This window comes from Amblyomma mixtum, chromosome 7, assembly GCF_055824585.1.
Source record: "Amblyomma mixtum isolate Tamu chromosome 7, ASM5582458v1, whole genome shotgun sequence".
Classification (NCBI taxonomy): Eukaryota; Metazoa; Arthropoda; class Arachnida; order Ixodida; family Ixodidae; genus Amblyomma; species Amblyomma mixtum.
The window spans coordinates 5527249-5539637 of record NC_143018.1 but is presented as its reverse complement, the minus strand read 5'-3'; the positions used below and the strand labels follow the sequence as shown (position 1 = coordinate 5539637).

Here is a 12389-nt window from a genome sequence, read left to right as displayed (position 1 = left end):
TTTGTCAGGATTAAATCTAGCGTATTAGCCGCGTTGGCTGTTATAGTCCCTTGTGAGCACAAATGCACTAACAAGAATACTGAGCGCACATCTAAAAATTCGCGACTTCGAGACGAGAACGGGGACATTAAAGGGGAGTTGGTATCCCATGTTATCTTCGAAAAAATTAGATCGGCAAATAAAACAATACTGAAATAGATCATGGTGCTTTGTTTTTAAGTGTTTCCATAAAAAAGTATGGCAACAGATAAGGAAAGGCTTAGGTGATCGTGATCGAGGAGGTTAGACTGAATTATAGTGCAACAGCTTGAAACAGGTCTTCACATCATTCATATATATTAGAACATTGCAGGAGCCCGGGCAAAGCAAAATTACACAAATTACGTTTGAATAGAGATCATGGCAGGAAAGTGGATGAAATATAGCTAAAAGAAGAATTGTGAACCGAAGCAAAGTATGTAATGAGCCAGAAATATGCATATCAAAGAAGACACTGCACTGAGAAAATGGACAGCATGAAATAAATGAGCAGCACAAGTGCAGCGTACAGGCCTTTATCAAAGAATTTATTTTTTGTTTATTTACCACGTCCTGGTAGTGTTAGCTCCATAAAGCATTATCAAAATTATCACAATTTTCAGTTTTATTTGCTTAGGAGAACGTTAGAGCAATAAGAACTTGGCTCATAAATGCACCTCAAATATTGCCATAAATCATCGTACTCTTCGTCCTGGGCCACAAGAGCTGGGGCTTCATGAGATAATTATTACGGTGCGTTAACGAAAATTTCAACATGCCGTCAGCATGCAAAGATTTTATACTGGCGCTGAAAAAACCGCATTTTTTTAATTTTCGCTGGCAGGAGGGAGTAACTTTCTTGACTGCGCTGCTTTCTTCCTAAGCAAATGAAAGACGTGTATGCCGAGCAAAAACAATTCGAAAATATGTAGCGTAAGATATAACACTAATGCACTGTGAAGCTTGATGCCTTATTGGTCCAGTAGAGTGGAGAGCTGGGCGAGTTAATTGGTTCACGATTGTAGAAAGAAAACCAGCGCAAAAGACGGGGACACAGAACTCGGAACACAGAATACAGGAACACAGAGCACAGCGTCGTCCTGTGTTCCTGTTGTGCGTCTCCGTCCTTTGCCCTTGTTTTTTTTTCCTTAATTGGCCATGCACTTGTGGCAATTTAAGTGCACTTCCTGTGAATTTTGCACAAAAGTAGTGTATTTTTGCATTCACCTTTTTTACACGCTGAGTTGTTTTATCTTTTGGTCACCTCAGAAGGGAGGAGTTAGTATAGAAGTAATTTACTTGGAGAATACAAGGAAATATATCTTGCGATGAATTTTCTCATATTTTAATTCTGCCTGATGGGAATGCATTACGCGCCATACGGTGTTACTCACAACCAAACGCCCAAGGCTCTAAGTTTGGCAAAGCATGTATCATATATGTGGAAGTGCGAATATGGCTGTGGTGCGCTGGGCGTCTTGCATGCACAGCAGGAAGTGATTTGTGTCTAGACCATCCAGGAGGGCATGTACAAGGACGGGAGGATAGTACAAACGCTAAAAAAAAAAAAAAGCTAGCTGGGGCTAGAAACGCATTTTTCGTTCTAGCAAGTACCAACGTTGGGGAAAAGCAACCAGTTTTGGGCGCCTTGTAAGAAGAAAGGATGGTTCTGGGAAGCGGAGGCAGGGCTGCGTACGGCGCACGCGAGGTCGCGGGGTCACGGAGTCGCGCTGCAGCAGCACATCGGGAAAAGGTTAAATTCTTCCACTCGCCACTCGCAGCGCACCGCAGAGCCGGCAGCCTTCTCTCTTGTCCGCCTACCCGGCAGGTTCCGGCCGGGGAGACGGACAATAGTCGCGGGCGAGAGCGAAGGAGGGGGGGGGGGGACCACATGAAAGGCATTAGAAGAATGTCACTGGCGCCTCCACTACGGCTCAGCTTGTACTATTCTGGCGCAGTGCTGCGTTTCGCCGTAATCGCTTGTCAGCAAAGTGAACACAGCACCGTGCCTTCCCGTGAATAGTACAAGCAGGGACGTCGCGGCCACATCGGCATTCGCAGTATAGCGCCGCCCTGTCGCTTATTTGCTCGCTTATCCTCTAACAAGTCAAAAAGTCTTCCTGTTGTGGCACGCCATCCATGGCTTACGACACCACGTCTGTCATTCCCCTTCATACTTCAAGCGTTTCTCTTGCTATGGAAGTATTAGCCGTTGCGGCCACCAATTCAAGCAGCGAGAAAAATTTCAGCGCCGCAGGATTCGTAATGAAAGAGCGCCGCTCTTGTTTCGATCAAGCCATCATCAATGAACAACTTGCATATTTAGAGTGATAAATCTATACCTTTATGCGTTGTGTCTTGTGTATAATCCCAAACTGTGATCTGGAATGCGAGGTCAAAATTTGAATGTCATTGAAATAAACTCATTTTCCTGAAATTCTCTTTTTGTGTCGTCGCCGCTTTGCAGGTCGGGCCGAGCACGAGCGTGCTCAGGGTCCTTCAGTGTCGGGCCGGGCTTCCTGTCGGTAGGTAAAGTCGCGGGCCGGGCGCGGGTTCGAAATTGCGGCCCGTGCACAGCTCTATTCAGAAACCTAATCACATTTCCTTTTGTGAAAAAAGAGCTATGTGCAGAGTTTAAATGGTGCAAGTATGAAGCTACAATGAAGTCAATTACAGACTTCTGTGCAACAGCTAGAGGAATTCATCTTCAGACATGAAATGTCTGAAGATGAATATGTACCAAACACATCGAAACATCAGTTGTGATGCCTGAAAAAAGATGTACTGCAACATATAAATACTCAAGTCTCGATAAGCAGGAATACTGAAGGGGAATAAAAACAGTTTTCTTTTGTTCGGGCTCACGCACCTGCTACAAACATATTCTTTATACATAGCAATAAAACTTGAAATAACTGTTTAAGAAGCCTTTTGGTCAAAGTATAGCTAAGTATGACTGAAAGGAGTCCGCAAGAAATGCACGGAAGCAGGCATGCAGTGTGACAGCGCAGCGCGACAGGTGCGCTTTTTAATCTCGCGCGCGCACTGAAGAACATGGGTTTATGGTTTATTGGGGTTTTAACGTCGCAAAACGAGTCAGGCTATGAGGGACGCCGTAGTGAAAGGGTTTCGGAAATTTCGACCACCTGGGGTTCTTTAACGTGCACTGACATCGCACAGTACACGGGCCTCTAGAATTTAGCCTCCATCGAAATTCGACCACCCCGACCGGGATCGAACCCGCGTCTTTCGGATCAGCGGCCGAGCGCCATAGCCACTGAGCCACCGCGGCGGGTCGAAAGACATGACGGGGACACGCCGAGGAGGCAACGCTGCAGTGCACGCTGCCTCCTCGCCTCTCGGCTCCTCGCGAGCAGCCCCGTCCGCTGACGAGCGGTGGCGGGGGAAAATCTAGGGAAAACATTGCTGTCCCCAACCGGACATGACGTCATTAAATATCACGTGACCTATGACGTCACGCGTATGACGTCATATTTTTTTTACCAATCAGCGTTTCCAGCCTGCCTACCCGCAAACGCTTGTTTGTCGGCCATGCTGGAGACGGCAGGCAGTAGTGGCAGCCAAACCGGAAAAATGGGCTTTCTGAGCTGCTAATGAATGGCTCGCTTCAGCTGCCGCTTCCGGTCTCACCGGACGCCGCGCGTCAATATCTGGCGGAACCAGCGGCGGGCGTTTTTCTCGACGCCAGGCATCGAGTGAGTACCGTCAGGCACCCACTCGCCGACTTGCAGCCGTACGAAAGCTCCATGTATTGCGGCCTTACGCAAGCCGCGGCGGAGGTAGCGGTGGCTGCCGCGGCAGTCGCGCTATCAGGCATCGAATAATGGCGTTTCCTGTAAACATTTTCAAGGTGATTTCACCTACATTTATTATTTTGGTTTCCATTCCGCACTGCCCTTTCGGGTATTCTCGCGAAAACTGCATGTAACGAAAACCTGGATGTAACAAAAAACCGTGGCCTTTTTTCAGCTTCGTTATATCCAGGTTTAACTGCCTGGCGCTATCAACTGGCAGCAGCCCCAGAAGCGTGAACGGTCAGGTGATGCATCAGTTCTGTTGCGAGGAGGGACACGGATGCAGGGAAGGTAAAGCGCCGCGCATGCCCGCATACCATAAAGCACTCATTCTAACCCTAGTTCCCATGTCATAGTTGTCATACCAACATATTATGAGACGCTGCCGCTGTGTGTTCCCGTTACCGGAGTACCGGGAGCCCGCGCGCAGCCAATGAGCATGCGCAAATCTTTTTGATGTCGCCAGATGGCGCCACGTACCCGGCAGCTACGCGCGCGCCTGCAGCATCAGGACCAATCAGCGCGTGCTCACCGGCGGTGGGCGGGCTCCCGGTACTCCGGTAACGGTAGCGGTAATACGGTACACGGTATGCTAAAGGTGTCTAATCATTTTGCAACCAAACTAGTGCCGATCACTCGTCGTACCCTTCGGGTAGATGGCTGTAATTTTTGCTCAAAGGATATTGTGGGGCCATGGCTGCAAAGAACACATGCAACACCAATAAATAGCCAGCAGGCAATACTGTTCATTGGGGAACTTCCCAAGCTGGTGGCCTCCTTAGGCAGGCGAGCAACTCCACTGAGTGGCATCATCTTCACAGGTATGGCTACCCGCGTGGCCCCGCCTCTGGGCCTGCATTGTCATCACTCCATCCTCCCAGTGAACTCGAGAGGGAAGCGCCGGTCTACTTAGTTGCAGCTGGCATGTGTGCCTCTTTGGCCAAACTGCCACCCTGCCATCAAAATCAAATCATTACCTTCGAGATGACCAATGGCCCCAAGGAGCTGCACCATGAAGAACCAAAGGATGTGCAGAGGTTCATTTGAAACCAAATTTCACTTTAATACAATGTTCAACCACTTGCCGCAAACCCAGCAAGGGCAGATTCTAAGGAGTCCGACAGGGCAGAAGCGACTTTATCTGAAAAACAAAAAAGCACAAAGCACCAAAGTGAGTTCACTAATTGCACATTGCCTACAGTACAAGTTTCTTCTCGTTTTAGTTAAAAGAAATTAAAAGAACTAATGGCAAACATAAAGGCAAAGGATTTGAGAATTTAAAGGGTTAGTGAACAAAAATTTGCTGTCAGGAGTTCTTGCCCAAATGATACCTGTAGCACTTAGAAAGACCGAAGACCAAAACTAGTATTTTGAAACAGAAATCAGCAGAAAGAAATTATTTTAATGAATATGTCTCAAACCACCGCACTTAGCGGCTGCCTGTGAAAGCTCCAACAATACGTCAAGCTTACCTGTCGCAAGCATGTACTGCACGAAAGTGAACACGTTTGAGGTGTTTTTGCTTTATTGTACAGTTCATTTCGTTGTTTCCTTGGCTCCATGCTTCAAAATTCTCTGCCTACATCTCATGGCTGTATACTTCGGGTGACTCTGTGCATAATTCAGTCAGAATCACTCGGAAATCACCACCATTTGCAGTGACAACGAACCAAAAAAGAAGCACTTTGCAGAGACGGTACCGGTAGCGCCATCTCGCGCCAACCAGGGGAACGACTGGAAAGGAATTCCCGAACTGCTTACTGCCAAGCCAGCTTGCCTACGGCGCTGCTGAGGGTAGGCTTGACGTCATGTCTGCCAGCTTGCAGGCAGGCACGTGCTTACAAAACGCAAAAAATACAGCCATCCACTCAAAAATACAGTAGACTCCATTTTAGTTGAGCTTGAAGGAACCAGATAATTTGTTCGCCTTATCAGCAATTCATCTAAACAGAAGTGCCTCCAAAAAAAAATTGTAAGGTTCTAACGTATCCAGTAGGACGTGCGAAAGCACTTGATTAGCTCCTTCTCCGTTTCTTTGTTTTTCATTTCCATGCTACATGTGCGCCTTGTTTGCACGCAGTGACTGAAAAGCTGGTTTGTTTGCCACGAGGACGCAGCGTGATTAGGCGCTGATGGCTCTTATGCGTTAAGAGCGGGGACGGCTGAGCATGCTGGCAACGCAAGGCGAAGAGTCTGTTTCCAGGTTCAAAAGCGGTGGGCAGACAGAGAGGGAACGTGTGGACAGAGGCAGCTCCACAGCCGGTCTACAGGTGGCAACGCGAGCTTCTCTCACCCTGCCCACCCCAGGGAGGGAAGGGGGGGGGGGGGGCATACCGGCTCTTTGCACTGACAGAGCAGAGCAGCTGCGCAAGGCCTCCCTCTCTGGCACTCTGCCAAAGGCCAAGGGTTTAGGCTTCCCACATACCTGGAGTTTTCCAGCTTTGCTAGTGAAGCAGCACTTCCACACTAAAAGATATGTGAGCACGCTATGTGCATCGAAATATGCATTACATCAAAACAATGAATAAAATGACCTTGCAGTGAGAAGATAATTGCAAATGGGACACACATATATAGCACTATGCATGAAGTAAGCTGAGTGAAGGCATAAAACAGTCATGTTATCCTAACTGAAAACAGCATTGGTCTAGTTTCCTTCTTTTCACCACCTCTTTCAGTGCGAAAACATTTCTAGCCACACTCGCCAGGTTTCAGAAGTGTGCGTCTATGCATGTGTGTGATACCAAGTGTGACTCACTGGGAACCTCAATCGGGCTGTGAATAGGCGGCAGCACCCACTTAAAAACTGAGGCAGCTACACGCCTTTCCTTTTCGTAAAAGCTTTGAGAGGTGGACTCTAAAACTTTAGACAACACTAGTTTCGAGGAAAGCAAAGGCATGCGCATATAAGTGGCTCCCAGGGCCACTGGACACCTCAGTTGGGCTTTGAGGTACATGGTGGAGGTGTCCACCAGCAAAAAACTGTGCTTTCGCACAATATTTAGTGCTTACGAATGCTAAACCGCCAACCATTTTTTTCTCTCTCTAGAAAAGCGGCTGCTTTTGTTCCTGACTTGATTTTTGAGGCTCGGAGTGGCAGCTTTGGCATTTCAGCGTTTCAAAAATGGTGAAGTGAAGCGATTTTCTTGGTTCTCCGGAAATCTCGGAAAAGGATGTGTTCGTACAATAAACACACCTGCTACATTTGGTGTTTTAAAAGTGCTCCTGCTTCCTTCCTGCAAGAACCCGTGTTGACACTGCCTGGAGGCATTTCAGCCTCGACAAGGCATGCGTGTGCCCGCGTTACTCCGCGTCCTGTAGCGGTCACATGTGCCACGAAATCAATGCTTTAGACGACACGCCAGAAATTCAGTTGCCTCGATTCTCTGAAGATGTTTCGCGACACGCAGTACGAACAAACCGGCGAAATGTAATTCTCATCAGTCTCTGGCTAGAACCACGGTCACGCACAGTGCCTGTATTAGGTCAGTGGCCAGATGCGCCAGACACAGAAAAACAAAAATTAAAATAATAATCGCGATGCAAAGGTGAGACTAAAATGCACCCTAGCCGGTGGTAGCCTTATTGCAACAACATGCTGCCGGGCAACAGCGGATCATTGCGTCCCACTTGCTCAGTGTCGCTAGGTCTAATGTGCTCCGCAATGAGGCTTCGGAAAAAGTACTTTGGAACTAGCTGCTTTTTTTCATAAAACGCGGAACGTTTTCGCTAGTTACCTTTGTCGCAATAGCTTCACACTGAAACGAATGCTTCTGCTATGCCTTTGCCAGTGAAGCGAGCGAAAAAGCCGAAAGCCGCTTTGCACCAATGATCGCGGTTCGCAAGCGCTCGACTGGCAAAACCACACTGCAACTTTATGCACACATGTCTGCCCATCAATTCTGATTCAGCAGGGAATGTCAGCTGCGCTACTGAAAGTGCAAACTGTTTTTGGCAGCCATTTCTGGTGAAACCTAACGAGGTATACGAGCACATGTGGATGTGCAAAAAAAAAAAACGAAAAAAAAAACGGCCACACACTCGGAAAAATTTCGTTGAAGCGGAACCTCGCCCTGAACATTCTTCACTGTGCAAGGGAAGGAGGGGGGAAGGGCGATTGCACTGCCTAGCATGGTTTGCTGATGGGGAATTGGAAATATATTGTAGCGTTTGTTTGTTGTGTTTATTTGTTCATGCTTCAAGGCTTCCAGCACGCCGTTTTATCGCTTCGTTTGTGACGCAAGACGCACCTAGATTTATCTCGATTGATCGAATCCAGGCGGAGCCGATTCTACTTTGTGCCAGAATGTTCTAGTAACTTCCCAAGGTTTATCTCGAATGTTCACTATCAGCTTTAAAAAGCGCACAGCCGACAGCAGCGGGGATTCTGTTCGACGACCGCCGAGCACGCTTGTGGCTACGCCGCCGCCGAGTGATTCAGTTCTTTGCGGGCGCAAGTCAGCCCAAATAAAGAGTTCCCTTTCAAGACATCCTCGTTGTTTTCCTGTCCGCCAGACTGCAGTCACCACTACGTGACAATATACATTGCTGAGGTGGAAATTGCACTATCGGTGTGTTCACTACAGCAGGGTTTGACTGTGAAGTAAAAACGACACAGCTAGATTGCCAGCACAGGAGAGGAAAGTACATACAAGCTAGACTTCCCCACCCTTCCCATTCCTGAGCAAAGGGAGCACAAAAGCACGGAAAGAAGAAGAAGAATGCAGGCGAGGAGCATGCTGCCACAGCTCACCAGAACGCTTCCGCTTCTTGAGCATCCTCTTGAATTCCTTCCGGCGAGCCCTGTTCTGCTGCAGCCCCGAATCGAGCGCACCTTCCCTGCTTTTGGAAGGTCTGGTGCTGGCCGCCTTCTTGGGTTGTGCTTCTGCAGTCCACTGCGGCCCAGCAGGCTCCTGGCAGGCGAGATTGAAGCCAACAAATTTTCCTCTCTGCCAGCACTACTGATTTTCGGAGCTGGCTACACTTTGTGCCAACAATGAGCAATTCCACTTCAAACCCCCCCCCCCCTCCCCCCCCCATCCCCCACCTCCAGAAACACAGCTTGCCTCTTCCTTCAAATATGTCACGCCCCACACTTTGTACGGGTTGTAGTGCAATTAACAGTCACCAGCTTTGTGAATAAGACAAGACTGCAGAAAATTAGAACAGAGGGCTTTAAATGCAACCAGCATAAACCGGCATGGCAATTCTGGCTTCTCAAGAAACAAGCAATCCTTGGTGGATTGTTTGAATGTGTTAGCATTTTCTGTTGCTGACTCTGTTGTATAGCTCTGTCGGATGCGATAATCGCTTAATGGGTTCATGCCCATATATGCGGAATTGGTCATTCTCTACATTACATTCATAGATTGCTGGGAGTCCTCATACCACTCATGGGGCAATGGCTAAGCAATGCGTCACTGCCCCAGTAGGTGGCGCAACCTCTCACGACCAATCATTCAAAACTCCCCTCGTGCAATGGAGCTTTTCTTGGCAGCACCGATCGATTATTACTGGCTCCTCTTTTAGCAGCCTGGCCACAAATTTTCCGCACAAAACTCCGCTTACCCAGATGTCCTATCAGAGGCACGTCTGAATTCACTGAAGTAAGCCCCAGGGCATCCGAATAAACGAGCTTCTGACACCATAAACTTGTATGGGCATTTGGCAGGACTCTGGTGGCAGTCTGAATTATCCAAATTAACGGGGGCCAAATTAACGAGGTTTTACTGTACTGCTAAGCTTTACTGTAACATTAAGTTGAGAGAGGAAGTGGGCAGAGTGGGTGAGGGAACAAATGCGGGTTAATGACACCCTAGTTGAAATCAAGAGGAAGAAATGGGCTTGGGCAGGGCATGTAATGCAAAGGCAAAATAACCGCTGGTCCTTAAGGGCCACGGAGTGGATTTCAAGAGAAGGCAAACAAAGCAAGGGGCGGCAGAAAATTAGGTGCGTGGATGAGATTAAGAAGTTTGCGGCGTTAGTGTGTCTGCAGCTGGCAAAGGACAGGGTCAATTGGAGAGACATGGGAGAGGCCTTTGCCCTGCAGTGGCCGTAGTCAGGCTGATGATGATGATGACTATTTCTCACGGTTACCACCAGACGGTGGCACACGGACTATTCACAGCGAACACTGTGATCGCCAGTCGGTCAGGCAGTGGAGGTGTGCAGCTGTAAATAAATGCTGTCAGTAAATAATTCCTGCGAAGGCATCTCCCAGTAGTTCAGAATATGGAGTTCGGTAGTTTCTTTGATGATACGAATGTCTGTCGTGACCCCGTGAGATTTGTGTCATAGCAGGTTGTCCAGGGCTTACATACAACACAAGCTCTTCTTCTTGCTGTTACTTGCATCTCTAAAATGGCGCGAAACAGGCACCAAAAGCCACCCACCTGCCCTGTGTCCATAGACGCACTGCCCTCTTCTTCAGGTGCCAGGTCTGCGGTGCCCATGGACTCCAAAGGGACCACATCCATTGGGCGCACCGTGGCAAGCCCTAGGGAGGAAGAAATGGTCACCACCAAAACCTGACACGCATAAATGTTGAAATTCTTCCAAGGCCTGTCCATTTAAGGGGGGACACTGGTCTTGAAAAGAAAATTTTATTAATCTGGTCATAGTTATGAAATTTTCAGGGCACATGTATTTTTGTGCGCTGATTCTAGATATGTCATTTTATTTCATGTAAAACAATCCCTTGAGCACTTATGCACTTTTTATGCAAGTATTTTGCGGAGAGTTTTGAAGAAAATTTGCTGCGGGAAACTCAATGAAATGCATGCCATTGGGTTCTCTTGACACCAAGGAATGCAATAAGGGCAAAATTATCATCATGGCTATCATAGAACTTGAGCTATAGAGTTTTGAAGCTGTCCCTTCAGAAATGGGAAGAAAAGTGTGTATATTCCTGTTTCTGAAGTGGCAGCTTCAGTACCCTATTACTCAAGTTCTATGACAGCCATGATGATAATTTTACCCTTATTGCATACCTTGGTGTCAAGAGAACCCAATGGCATGCATTTCAGCGAGTTTCCTGCAGCAAATTTTCTTCAAAACTTTTCCCAAAATACTTGCATAAAAATTGCACAAGTGCTCAAGGAATTGTTTTACATGAAATTAAATGACATATCTAAAATCAGCACACAAAAATACATGTGACCTGAAAATTTCATTACTATATCTGGATTAATAAAATTTTCTTTTCAAGACCAGGGCCCCCCTTAAGGGACAAATTGAAGTTGGCCTGCAGTGACAAATTCCTGTGTGCTAATGACAACAAAACAAAGATGCTACTATCACTAAAAACAACCCTTTTGTGAGCTAGAAAACAATATAAATTTTTGCAAACTGCAGTGCATTGAGATGGATTTTTGCAAGCGCATCACCAAGGCTTGGTAACACTACCATCACCTTCCAAACAGCCATCACGGAGTCCTTTTCTGTATCGATGTCACGAGTTTGATTCCAGTGGCTGGAAAACCAGGACGAATTTTTCTTTAACTGCTAAGTTTCTGAGAAAGCTGGATAGTTTTCCTTTGCAGCCGTATGGCTGCGCTTAAGTGGATGCCAATGAGTAATTACTCCCTTATTACAAACCTACCCCACCAAGAGGGATTTTCCTAAAACATTTGACCAAAAGACAAGGATGTAACCCGACAACACAGGTGCTGATAGAAGGTATAGAGACGGGCCCGACAAGTGGCACCTGCAGTTAGGGTAGCACTTAAAGAGGGGCTTCGATGTAGAAGGGGGAAGACAGGCCCGATGTAAATGAAATGTTATCCAATAGGGCTTTTTGGTGCGCTAGTAGGTGCATATAGTCGAGTGAAGGAAATAGCGCAAATGATAAGGATGTGATAAGGCAACACAGGCGCTGTGATGTTGTGTCATGTGCCCGAATCAGTGGCCAAGCGATCCCAGTTATGATACCATGTTGAGAGGTGTGTTGCTGCAAACATGAACCACACAAGCCACCTCCACGTGGGCAAAGACCGATAGGCTTTATTCCACAACGCATATATATCTTGGTGCCTTGTGGTTACACCATCTCACGGGCCTACACAGAACACAGAAAGCACCTGCCAACAGCTGCTTTCCTCACAGTTCAAAAACAACTGGCCCCCAGCATTGTGTGAAGATTTACAGCACATGCAATACATCTTTTTCCATGGGGTGCTCTAGCATTTGCATTTAAGCCCTTATGTGTAAACGACATTTGAAAGTCTCTAGGCCTCCCAAGTACTGCTCTGGCTTATTTGCGCACATTTTATTGCAGTGGGTATATTTGATTCTGCTCATAAGGTGCTAATAATGATGGTAATGGTAAGGTGCTAACTAGCGATGAGACACACCTTGCAGCTCGCGTTCCTCATCTTCGGTGAGCGCATCCAGGTCAAACTCTGCGCCCAGGGCTGACACAATACTGCTGCCTTCCACACTGGCTGTGTTCTCAGGGGGTTCCGTGCAGTACTTGATGCGGCCACTGAAAAGCACAAACACCAATCACTGGCGCCCACGCACTCAAAAGGACGCACGTCCCCAGAAACCCAGTGGCAT

The 12389-nt window shown here is 47.4% G+C and overlaps 1 protein-coding gene and 1 long non-coding RNA gene across 2 annotated transcripts in view; one reads left to right on the top strand and one right to left on the bottom strand.

Annotated features, from left to right (window-relative positions):
- Positions 1-3571: 3571 nt before the first annotated feature.
- LOC149334840 (uncharacterized) lies at positions 3572-6138 on the top strand. The gene is made up of 3 exons (XR_016283971.1): positions 3572-3889; positions 4009-4124; positions 5493-6138. It is a non-coding gene; the product is annotated as an uncharacterized LOC149334840 (long non-coding RNA).
- Positions 4872-12389, bottom strand: part of Ns1 (Nucleostemin 1) — a 28232-nt gene continuing 20714 nt past the window's right edge. The window contains exons 11-14 of the mRNA XM_089551466.1: positions 12185-12315; positions 10226-10329; positions 8587-8746; positions 4872-4974 (exon numbers count right to left, since the gene is read on the bottom strand). Of these exons, the coding sequence (XP_089407592.1) occupies positions 4907-4974; positions 8587-8746; positions 10226-10329; positions 12185-12315 (463 nt within the window). The 3' untranslated portion in view covers positions 4872-4906. The remainder of the gene's footprint in view (positions 4975-8586; positions 8747-10225; positions 10330-12184; positions 12316-12389) is intronic.